The sequence below is a fragment of the Sclerotinia sclerotiorum genome, genomic scaffold (assembly GCF_000146945.2).
Source record: "Sclerotinia sclerotiorum 1980 UF-70 scaffold_20 genomic scaffold, whole genome shotgun sequence".
Classification (NCBI taxonomy): Eukaryota; Fungi; Ascomycota; class Leotiomycetes; order Helotiales; family Sclerotiniaceae; genus Sclerotinia; species Sclerotinia sclerotiorum.
In genome coordinates, this window is record NW_001820816.1 from 154,294 (window position 1) to 166,362 (window position 12,069).

The 12,069-nt window shown below is 41.8% G+C and overlaps 5 protein-coding genes across 5 annotated transcripts; 3 read left to right on the plus strand and 2 right to left on the minus strand.

Moving 5' to 3' along the window:
* Positions 1-158: 158 nt before the first annotated feature.
* Positions 159-269, minus strand: SS1G_11777 (hypothetical protein; the record flags this gene model as incomplete). Its single annotated transcript, XM_001586698.1, has 1 exon — positions 159-269. One exon carries the CDS (start codon positions 267-269, stop codon positions 159-161), a length of 111 nt encoding a protein of 36 aa, XP_001586748.1.
* A 2,065-nt stretch (positions 270-2,334) lies between these two features.
* SS1G_11778 (predicted protein) lies at positions 2,335-2,864 on the plus strand (the record flags this gene model as incomplete). Its single annotated transcript, XM_001586699.1, has 3 exons — positions 2,335-2,382; positions 2,452-2,614; positions 2,701-2,864. 3 exons carry the CDS (start codon positions 2,335-2,337, stop codon positions 2,862-2,864), a joined length of 375 nt encoding a protein of 124 aa, XP_001586749.1.
* Positions 2,865-3,779: 915 nt separating this feature from the next.
* SS1G_11779 (predicted protein) lies at positions 3,780-4,237 on the minus strand (the record flags this gene model as incomplete). The annotated part of the gene is made up of 3 exons (XM_001586700.1): positions 3,780-3,815; positions 4,016-4,078; positions 4,142-4,237. The coding sequence occupies 3 exons, from the start codon at positions 4,235-4,237 to the stop codon at positions 3,780-3,782; spliced, it is 195 nt and encodes a 64-aa protein (XP_001586750.1).
* A 192-nt stretch (positions 4,238-4,429) lies between these two features.
* SS1G_11780 (hypothetical protein) lies at positions 4,430-6,224 on the plus strand (the record flags this gene model as incomplete). The annotated part of the gene is made up of 4 exons (XM_001586701.1): positions 4,430-4,738; positions 4,792-5,315; positions 5,365-5,608; positions 5,667-6,224. 4 exons carry the CDS (start codon positions 4,430-4,432, stop codon positions 6,222-6,224), a joined length of 1,635 nt encoding a protein of 544 aa, XP_001586751.1.
* A 2,637-nt stretch (positions 6,225-8,861) lies between these two features.
* On the plus strand, positions 8,862-10,907 carry SS1G_11781 (hypothetical protein; the record flags this gene model as incomplete). The annotated part of the gene is made up of 3 exons (XM_001586702.1): positions 8,862-9,039; positions 9,148-10,609; positions 10,904-10,907. 3 exons carry the CDS (start codon positions 8,862-8,864, stop codon positions 10,905-10,907), a joined length of 1,644 nt encoding a protein of 547 aa, XP_001586752.1.
* Between the last annotated feature and the right edge of the window lie 1,162 nt (positions 10,908-12,069).

A 12,069-nucleotide genomic window follows, 5' to 3' on the forward strand; every position in this document is an offset into this window, starting at 1 on the left:
TCATTCCTTACAATTCTCCTGGGGGCTTCAGTGCCATCCCAGTGGCAATCTATACACCAACAACTGGCCCCGGTGCTTCAACCCAACTTCTTTCTCTGCCGGATTCCCGCGCCGTTTCATCTTAGCACATGAATCAGCGTGCCCAAATCCTCCTCGTCTTAATGAATGACCTCTTTTTGCTCTCCATACTCGAAACTTCCACTTAAGCAGATACCTACTCTCCTCTTAGGAATTGCCCAGATTCTTTTACCCTTTAGTTCACCCCACATTCTTCACCCACGGCACCGAAGATTATCTGATTCCGTAGGTGGCAGCTAGATCAGTAAGCATATGAAGCATGGAGGTGGCGGGTTTTGGAGGTTTTCGGAGGAGAAGGAGCATCTTCTGGAATTGGTGAGGGATCAGGATGATGGAAAAGGGAATGGGATTTTTGAGGAAGTTTGTGTGAGGAGAGTAGAGTGGGGATTAGAATAGGGATGAAAGGATGTCTTAGGGAAGTTTTTGTTGAGGCTGGTGCTCAATAGGACGGCGTCGGACGTAATAGGTTGAGCGGCCGGGGATTTTTATTCGTTTTTGACATTTATATAACTTTAATGTAAGTTTAATACTAGCCGCAGCCGTCTAGGTTTCGAATTGACTTGGCCGCTCATTTGCCTTTATTAATTGAACTAAATATCATTCTCACTTATAATGAGCAAGCGATTTTCTGAACTTCTTTGCAACCAGGGTGTTGAACTTTACGGGGTGGTTCCCTTACTCCTCAAGGTAGAGCAGGGTGGTATACCCGATCCTTAGCCCACCTCTGCTTTTTAATGTTATTGAAATCTGGTAGATAGTTACGACCGAAGCTTTTTTAACGGAAAACAAGACGGTTACAGACACCTAGAAGGTTCAAGCAGCCGTACTATAATTGAAGCGAGAAGAGTGATTAGGGAGCTATCGTTTTGTATACATAGTGATGTGCATTTGCATTTGCTATATTGCAGTTATTCTTTGAGAATTGTTCTGGAAATAATTTTCCGCCTTGGGACATTGTGTGCTGCCTTGAGGGAGAGACTGGTGGTTTATATTGATGTTACTAGTGGTGGTATAACATTCTGCAACGGAAATTGCGGATATATGTGACTTCGAGTCTGTAAAAGAGTCGGTAACAGTATTAAAATGGAACAGCTTGAGCCGCCCATCATCTAGATGTAAGATCTTACGGTGTTCTTTAGACGGGTTTCCTGCAGATGGGTCGTGATCAACTTTCCAATACTCCGAATTGCATTTCGATAGTTAGAGGCTTTTCAATGCCCAGATTCAAGTGAAACATTTATGTCATTTAAAAAGTTTATTTGATTTTTAAATGCCTAATTGTTTTGAAACATTAAAAGCTCACTAACGAGCCCGCTATGTCGTCCGGAGCATCGAATAACCTGGTTCTTATCGGGGTAGCAATGGCAATATCCCTGACATGTGAACCGGAAGTTGAACCCATTCATGAGTCGTAATTGGGGTTTATTTTCTAGAATATTAGGACTAAAAGGGCCCCTATATAGATGCAAAATCTTATTGTAAACGTGTTTTTGCCGCTAGATATATGCTGAGTGAGTGACCACGAACTTTAAATATTGAATCGGAAGATATATTTTAGGTACCGCAGTCAATTCGAGTAAAATAACGATCGCTTGTATACCTAGTGCAGGATCAACTGTCGGAAAATGAGAGAGGTCACCTGGGAGAAGAAAGGGAGCCTAAAATGCGAGCACCATGTGATACTCACGTGATTGATTATCTTCTAATGCAGCTTGGTTTTGATGAAGAATAGCCTCGACTTAACAGGTAGATCAATTCTATACGTAGGTTAGATGGGTAAGAATTGTAAGACATTTTTTACCCACATATTGCTGTTTTTCTCTTTCGATGCTGCTTTAAATAAATCAAATAGATATTGAGCTGTTCCCCTTCAAGATTTCGAATTTTGAAGTTTTTGATGATTTCAATGAAATTTCAACGAATTCATGATTTTAAAGCCTTTGAAGTTTGTGTAACCTCTTTTAATCGATTAGAGATAATCATAAATTAAATTATAAAATAGAAAATTAAAGATTTCAGAAGATTTCGAATAACTTTGATTGATTTTTACTAGAAAAATGAAAATTTACAATACTTTAATCACCTAGATTTCACTATACAAATTTTCAATCAGCGTAATGATATTATTGGTCAAAACCCTGTAAACGAGGAAGCACGGTCATTTTTTTGGTGTGTCTTACAATACTTTCCCCAGCAACCTCCGTACAACGTCCTCATGCAAAACTAGGGCGGCATCTAGCGAAGGAAGATTTAAAAATGGAATCGCATTCTAGTAATGGAAAGATTTTCAGAGATGAGAAGCAGGTACAGGACGGACATTTTGGATGGAGTTTGTTACCTTGCGTGGACACTGATAACCATTGATATCGATAGGTACAACGTTTTCAACATTTTGCCCGAATGAAGCCGCCAGAGTCCGTCGACAATTCGGATATAGTGTCCATTAGTTCAATTGATAATGTATTAAAATTTAGGCCGAAGACAACGACTATCAGTCGCCAAGACTGTGTTATCGGGGAGAGATATACCAATTCGAGTGTATTCAACCTCGACTAGATAGAGTCCAGAAAAATGCCTCATTTTTCCTATCTAACCCAGGAGAATTTGTAAACATGATATCAGTATCGACATTATGGAGTAGTCCCCCAGCAGTCCAAAATGCGGAGCGTTATCTGTCTATACACGCCAGCCAGCCTGGTATCAATGCTCGAGCTCACACCTGGGGACAAGCGGAAATTCTAAATACTCCAGATAGGAACGGATCCATTCACGATTGGGGAAAGTGAACGATAATGATTAAATTTCCTAGATACCAAAATAGATTGGGTCTCATGAAATACTGGATGTGGTATCTATCATAGAACGGTGTGGCTAAAATGTTTGGAAATTCCAAAGCTGTGAACATTCGATGCGAGGAATCCCCGAAGACTTTATTTTGTTATGATGATTATAAAACGTCCTTCTTTTACTCCCCTCTCGTTCTGATCCACAACCGGACTACCTAATTTAGTAATTCGGGTCGTGACACAAATAACTCCGCATATAGGTATCCACGATACTGGAGTAAAATAGTAATGCCAACCTTAGAACGGTGTGCTCCAGTATGAACAACTATTAGGGTGGATATAATTTTGCAATTTCCAAGACGCGATGATGAGAGACAAGACTCGGAAGAAGTATGAGAGAAGAGTTTCCCAAATGCGAGATCAGCATTTGTGAGAAGAAAGAAACAAGGGAGGAAAAGTTAATAACGGCGAAAATTCCCAAATTCGTTTGTTTGTCCTAATATCTAGGTAATTATTAGTGTATTATTACAATAGTAAAATTAACCTCGTAATTGCAATAATATAGATAATTGAAAACTCGATTAATTGATACAAAAAGGTAGCCGGACAAATCAAATCCGAGTTGAGCGGAAAAAAAATACTTAAGTAACCAATAAAACACATCTTTGGACCGTTGAAAGGCTCCAATTATGGATCCCACCGCAATCCCACTGTATGTTACTCCATAAATCTTATCAATGGGGTTACCCAGGTTCACCCCACCGTCTGAAAGGCAATTGAATTTCCCAAAGATTGTGTTGTGTCTGTTTCCTACGAAAATTTCTATCGTTCCTTTCCCTCGGCCTCGGACGATATCATCTAGTGTAAACGAGAACTCATTTCTATCCCGCCTCTAAGCTATTCATTAGCTTCACTTTAAGAGAAGAAGAATGCCAGTTTATTCTCCCAAATCTGCTTGGTATAAGTTATCCGTCGTTTATGATGTACAAGGGCAGTCCTACACGGCACCACCGAGATTTGTCCATTTCAGCCTATCTTTACACTTTCACTCTACTTACCATGTCTATTCCTCATGCAAGATGATGCATTTGTCTCCATGTATTCCCACTCTGATACTAACCCCATCTCCATGCCCACTCGCGCTTACTTACTTTCTTACCTTGTAAAATCCTGGCAATTACTGGTACATTGAGCCTTTCCCACCAGACTGTAACCTGCGCTCGCCAGTAAGAAGTAAGGTCGATAAGGCAATCATATCAATCTTTTCCCACTGTTACGTAAATGGAAGGGTTTAAGTCGTTTGCTAACTCTCGCGCCTGTTTTGAACTAAAGATTTTTGAGCTTTGCCAAGACCAATTAATTCTGCTATCCATGGTCAAGTAGGTATTTGGAACGGCAAACGCTCTATATTTTTTTGCTGCTGATGTTATATATCTGGAGACTTTTCCATCCTTTTTTGATCTTTCTCCAGATTTTGGTATTCATTCGTTGTTCGAATTGGGACGGATCGGACTTGATAGACATAAAAATATCAGACGTATATACGATAGACCACAACGATCAACATGGCGGACTACAATACTTCCTCTGGTGGGATGGTCGACCATAATGCCAATCAAGGACAATTACATCGAAGAAACGTTGTCGGTATGGAAGAAGGACCTGATGCTGATGCACAACTCGCCGCTCAGTTTGGATATCAGCCTGTTTTCAAAAGAGAATTTGGATACCTCTCGACTTTCTCCTTCGCCGTCTCTATCAGTGGATTGTTTGCTACTATCATGACCACTTTCTCCTACCCAATAATGTCTGGTGGATCTGCTGCGGCCGTGTGGTGTTGGGCAATATCTGGTGCTGGTTGCATGTGTATCGCTGTGAGTTCAATGACAGCTACAATGTTTTGACCATTTTACTAATTCCATATTAGCTTTCTGTTGCTGAGCTGGTCTCTGCGTATCCTACATCCGGCGGTTTATACTTTACAATTTCACGACTTGTACCGCAAGGTTGGGTGCCATCTATCAGTTGGGTTACTGGTTGGTTGAATCTTCTTGGACAGGTCGCTGGTGTTGCCTCATCTCAATATGGTGCATCTCAAATGCTGCTAGCAGCTGTTTCGATCGGAAAAGATTTCAACTACACAATTGATGCAAATACAACAGTTGGTGTCATGGCAGGTCTTATGGTTCTTACTGGCTTGGTCAATTCTTTATCTACCTACTGGATGGAAAAGATGACAAAGAGCTACGTTATTTTCCATGTTCTTGTTTTGGTATCGTGCTGCATTGCTCTTCTGGTCAAAACCCCGAACAAACATAATGCCACCTATGTATTTACCGATGTTGATTCAACCTCCGGCTGGACCCCTGTAGGATGGAGTTTCTTGTTCGGTTTCCTTTCCGTTTCCTGGACCATGACCGATTATGATGCTACGGCGCACATTACCGAAGAGTAAGTACTCCGACTTTTTTTGAACCATTTGGGCTAATAAATCCATTAGAATTTCCGAGCCAGAGAAAAAGGCACCCTGGGCTATCTCCATGGCTATGCTTTTCACCTACATCGCTGGATTCCTCTTCAACATCGTACTTTGTTTCTGCATGGGTGACCCAGCCGAGATTCTTGGCACAAGTATTGGTCAACCAGTCGCTCAACTTTTCTATAACAGTCTTGGAAAAGCAGGAGGTATTTTCTACACCGTTTGCGGGTTCATTATTCTTGAATTCGTATGCTTTACTGCTATGGTATGTGATGAATTCTTTCTTGCTGTCTCTTGCAAAAATGGGCTGACAATCAATCTAGCAATCATTGGCGCGAACAGTCTTCGCTTTCTCTCGTGATAAGCTTGTGCCATTTTCCAAAGTCTGGACAAAAATCTTACCCATTACTGGAACGCCAATCGCAGCTGTCTGGATCTCTGTTGCCCTGTGCATTGCTATCAACCTTATCGGCCTTGGTTCCTACACTGCCATTTCTGGAGTCTTCAACGTTTGCGCCATCGCTTTAGACTGGAGTTATTGCATTCCAATTGCCTGTAAACTCATGTTTGGCAAGTTCGAGCCAGGCCCATGGCATATGGGCAAATTTAGTACTGCCGTAAATGCATGGGCTTGTATCTGGACTGTGTTTGTCAGTATCATCTTCATTCTCCCGACGGAGCGACCAGTGACTGCCCTCAACATGAACTACGCCATCGCCTTCCTAGGACTAATCCTAGGATTCTCTACCATTTACTGGTATGTTTCCGGCAAGAAGTTCTACACCGGTCCTGTCATCGAGGCCGCCGACGGAGACTCCCTCAGGAATTCGTCAGACCGTGGCTCGAGGCAGGAGAAGGTGGAGAACGGAAATAAATCATAAACCTGAGGTTTGGGTTATGATGATTTTAAGATCATGATTGATATGATAATTTGCGACGTATCTGCCATTGCGACCTTTTTGATAAGGGGGAAAAGGGATTATTAGAGCCATCGCGACTTGACGTGTTGATACGCGTAGGAGGATTTTGTTTTTTTATTGAGATACCACTTCATTTCCCATTGCGACCATACCTATTGCGCCTTATAAAAGCTATTACGCCTTTAATAAACAAAAATACAATACAAGAAGAAAGCAAATATGCAAAATAGCCCCAGGCGCAACAAGACTCCGGACTGATGGTGGGAGAGATTTTTTGCTTACATTTCGAGGTCACGTGAAGATAAAACTTATGCACTCGATAAGATTAGCCGAGGTTCAGATTTTTGCCCCTTCATCGATCGAATAATTAGCGATTTCTCCAAGGAGGAAATTTTACGATGGAATTAACATCGTCCAATATGTATCAAATGAAGGAGTTCAAATACATGGCGCGAAGTAGCGACTCAAGGTTAGAAAGGAACCATGTTTCTTTATCAAACAAGGTTAATCCGAGAATCAATGGTAGATCACGCCACTGATGTTCCCCAATATCTGACGAGTCAAGATATTGTTTTGGCTTCTTTGCTATGACTCTGCGAGTCGGATGGAATAGGATGTTATTGATGGGTAATTGGTACGAGTAACTCGCAACTGTTGATGTGGATATTTTATATATGGAGTACTATTTTGAGAGGAGACTCGAGAGGAGAGGAGGGGAGTGGAGTGGAGTATATATAGAGTAGTGGAGCAGAGCTAGCAGAATTACGACTTATGTGCATTAAGTTTTGGGGAAATTTTGTGCAGGCAGTGGATGGGTGATAAATGGATGGGTGGTGGGAGAGGGGTGAGGGGCTTTTTGAGATTGTGACTTTTTGGTAGGGTAGGGTAGTATTGAGTTGGTAGTTTGGAGATCGGTGGTGGGAGTTTAGAGGTGAAGTGGTTGGTGGTCCTGTGGCTTCGTTTCATGGTGGGAGAGGAAAGGAAATGCCTGTAGATGGATGTGAAGTGAATTACAATTGGGAGATGAATGAATATTTGTAAATGGTTGCGGCACCTTGGGATTGAGGAATGGAAATGGATGTGATGTATTATGCATGTATGCTGGTGATAATGAATGCGAGGTTTGTGCATCTAGATCAATCAATTCCTCGGTATTCACGTGCATTGAATTTAATCCCAACTACGAGCGTTGGACTTTCAACGGGACATCTCTAGATGATTCAAAAACCATAGTGTGGAAAGTCCTCATATTTAGCAGAATATTATGCATACTCTTCTATACAACACAAAACCTCACTTATTATGCCAATGGGCTTCTGGGAACACGCCGTGTCCCGGCAGCGTATTTGGTCCAATTCCCATTTTGCTCGTTGATAGTCCACAATTAAAATTTTCATTCAACGAAAAAGAAAAAAAAAATAAGAAAATTATTTCAAAAAATATTGTTCATGTAAAAATCCTAGCAAAACTTCATGGTTTGTGCAAAACGAGATTTGATGAGCGCACAGAATCGGTTATTGAAGGTATAGGATTATATAACTGATTCTTCCTTGAATCTTTCCAACCTGTTTGAACCTCTTCCTGATATATGCACATCGCATGAGATTTTCGGAGGCGATATTCGGAAATTTTATAATGGACCCCTAACCTACCTATGCGGTTCCGCTTGCCGATGATGTATCAATATGTCAATTTTTGCTGGAAATGTGTATTAAAACAATCAGTAATTATTGTATTTAAAACTGATGCGAAGATGGAAATATATATATCCCTATGGCGTATTCGAGCTTTGTGTATTAAAATTCAAATAGTTTTTGTACTTTTGGTCACTCGAAAAGAAAAGTTGTCAATTTTTCTCGAGATCCGCTAGTTACTTGTGCTAGTCGGGTTTAGCCAAGTGTATTCGGTAAGCAGCCAGCTGCAAAAATTTTCATTTTCAGCAATGTCAGGCATATAATAAAACAGCAGCTCACAGGGCAGGGGCCGCCCCTTCCTGGAAGCAAATTATCAATGGAATTGATCAGGGTCGATCGGCTTGACAGAGTAGTATTATGTCGGGTTTGGAGGGCTACCAGTCAGAAAGGCAGGTCTTATCTGGAAAGATGGATTTTAATCGAATGGTGGCCAGATGCTAGGACGGATGAGCTATTTCACTAGCTCGCATAAACTTCTTTGGTTGTGACGAAATTTTGTTATATGCTGACTCTTTCCTTCTGGTATCAATGTTTCTCGAATGCAATCTTTCTTGTTAAAATTTTTCGACTGTTTATTGTACATTGCGTTTGAATTCACTTAATATTTAGGACGGTGTTAGAGTTGGTAGACGGAAGTACTGGAAAAAAATTCACGGGTCAGAGAGTGAAGACTTTCACCGAATTGTCTGTTACTGTAACCTTTCGACGTAGTTTGAAATCGTCGAGGTTCTCAGTTTCAGTTTTTCCTGTTGAGTCACTGCATCCAAGGAGTCCACGGTACGGCACGAATAGCTGCAGGAAGAAGGGTATTCGGTGAGAGGAAAAGAAACGCACCTTGGAAGTTGGAGGAAGTCATTACGTTTGGAAACGTCGAAAAATTCGTGCACGCACTTTTTTCGCCAACATGGATCCACATTCGCAGATGGATACGATTAAGGCGGTAAATAAGGCCTCGGGTGATGAGAAGAATGATTCGTCTTCTGGTCATTCGTCGCAGGATCCGGAGAAGGCTATACAGGTGGGCACTGGGCCGGAACTGCAGAGGAGGTTGAAGAGTAGACATTTACAGATGATTGCTATTGGTTCGTTACTCTTATGGGTCACCACACCTTCACGTTACTCACTACTCATCACGAGATGGATGATGAAGGTTTTTGGGATGAACTTGAAATACTAATACTGTGTACTAGGGGGAACGATCGGTACAGGTCTTTTCATAGGGTCCGGATCAGCCATTGCTGAATCCGGGCCAGCAGGAGCTCTCATCGCATACGCCTTCGTCGGTACCCTCGTCTACAGTGTCATGATGTCTTTGGGAGAGATGGCAACCTTTATTCCCATTCCCGGAGCATTTACTTTATACGCAGCACGATTCATCGATCCTTCGCTTGGATTCGCTATGGGATGGATTTATTGGTTCTCATGGGCCATTACCTACGCTCTCGAACTCACAGCCACAGGTCTCATTATCCAATACTGGGCCCCTCAACTCAACATTGGCATCTTCATTTCCGTTTTTTGGGTCGTCATCACCGCTGTCAATTTTCTACCCGTCAGTTTTTACGGTGAAATTGAATTTTGGTTCTCACTCATCAAGGTTGTTACCGTACTCGGTTTCCTCATTTTCGGTATCTGCATCGATGCCGGAGCTGGTCAACAGGGCTATCTTGGATTCCACACCTGGGGCAATCCAGGTGCATTCGCACCCTATCTTATCAATCCCGAAAACCCCGTCTCCAAATTTGTAGGATTTTGGGCTGTACTCATCCAAGCCGGATTTTCCTACCAGGGAACCGAACTCGTTGGAATTGCGGCTGGAGAAACTGAAAACCCCAAAAAGAACGTCCCAGCCGCTATCCGCAAGACATTTTTCCGAATCTTGTTTTTCTTCATCGGAACAATCTTCTTCATTGGTTTATTAGTCCCATACGATAACCCGCAATTATTATCCGGAAGTTCCGATGCAACAGCCAGTCCTTTCGTTATTGCCGCAAAACTAGCTGGTATTAAGACATTACCTGGACTCATCAACGCTGTGCTTCTCTTCGTCGTTCTCAGCGCCGCAAATTCCAACGTCTATTCCGGTTCACGTATCCTCGTCGGTCTCGCAGAGGGAAATTGCGCCCCAAAACTCTTCTTGAAGACCACCAAAGCCGGAGTTCCCTACTACGCTGTCGCTTTTACCGCCGCATTCGGTCTCCTTGCTTATATGAATGAGAGTGCTGGGGGCGGAACCGCATTCGAATGGCTCCAGAATATAACTGCCGTTGCGGGATTCATTACTTGGGCATGTATTTGCGGATGTCATATTGCATTTATGAAAGCGCTCAAAGCTCGCGGAGTCAGTCGAGATCGTTTACCATACAAAGCGCTTTGGCAACCATGGTTCGCATGGTACGGATTAGGGTTCACCGTGCTTATTATCTTTACCCAGGGATTTACAGCTTGGATTCCACATTTCCAGGTTAAAGAGTTCTTTGTGGCGTACATTAGTTTGATACTTTTTGCGGTGGCTTATCTGGGTCATAAGATTGTTTGCAAGACGAAGTTTGTGAGTAGTTTGGAGGCGGATTTGGATACAGGGTGCGTGGGATTTGAGGAAGAGGGGGCTATTGATTGGGAGGAGGAGGAGCATAGGACGTTTAAGGAGAGGTTCGTTAGTTTCTTCTGCTAGGAGAGCATGGATGGAATGAATGGTTTGAGATTGGGAGATCGGATGGAGGTAGAGGGGGGTATTTGAATTCCCCCTTCTGGAATTCCTTCGATGATTGAACGGTGCCAGGCCTTTTATTCTTTCCGCTTTTCTGATGAAGTTATGATGGAGCTTTTTCTTTTGAATGATGGTCCTATGATACCGATTTATGAGGGCGTAATGGATGGCTTTTGAGGGAAATGAAGTTAAGGATTAGATGAAAGGTTAATGAGTGGAGATATTTAGATGTTTAGGTAGAAAAAATGAATTCCTTACTCTAAATTTGTGGATTTGTAGTAGATTGAGATGAATTATGTGGTGATTTATGTATTAATGGTTGTATTGTATTGAATTGAACAGTAGTGAGTTTTGAGAAGAGTTAGAGTAATCGGAAGAGGAATGGTGTGGAGAGGCTGGGATAGAGTGATGGAGTTCAAACCTAATTATATAGGGTAGGAAGAGGAGCAATAGGTTCTAATCATATAAAGGAGCATAAGATCGAGTTAGAGTTAGAGAGAACATCTATTGCACGTATATGATAAATTGATGGCTCTTCACACAAATGGAAGACGTTCTCTTGGCTTAAAAGGAATCTGATGTATACCTCTCTCCTACGATCATGATTACTGTCGTCTGGACTCTACTGAGCCTTCCCTCATTGCCTGAAAATACCCTCAACGACACTCGCACATGTACTCGAACCTCGGACATAATTTCACCATTCCATCCTCATGATTTACCATGTCAAGGCCATCCACGTCTGATGGAGAAGAAACGTCCATTTGATACTTTACTTCTACAAAAAACTGCCATCTATTCTTAAAATTTCACCGCATGCCTAAGAAAAAGGAAGAGATGTAAATATCTAGATATCCTGCATATCATCTGAGGCTTACGGATAGATAGCCTGCTTGGAGAATATCAACAGGTTCCAATCTCATTCTGGAAAGCAATTACCTCGCTACTCTTGCTAGTTTGTTTGAATGGCTATATACAAATTCCTCTTTTGAACTATCCGAGGAGGTTGAGCAGTGTGTTGAAAGACACAATCCCATCGATACGATAGGTTATTAGGTAAGGTCATCTCTTCAAGCTATAGAAACTCCTAGTCATTAGAATTCAACCTCTATCTGAATATTTAAATATTCACTACCTCTACATTTTTCTTGTACATCTGAATATTTAATTATTTCCGTTGTAAAATCCTCTGTCACTTGAGGTAGTGAGATATCATTGAGCTTCACGGTATGAATTCTCACATCTCATTATTCAACTCACTGATCACGTGTCGTCAGCCAATCAATCGCTATCTCAAACATTTTGTTGCACATCTGTAAAAACATTGTCTATTTAGGTGATAAATTGTAGTAGACTTTTTTGGTGGTAAGAGAGTGCGCGTAGTGTTGTCTCTGAGCAATGT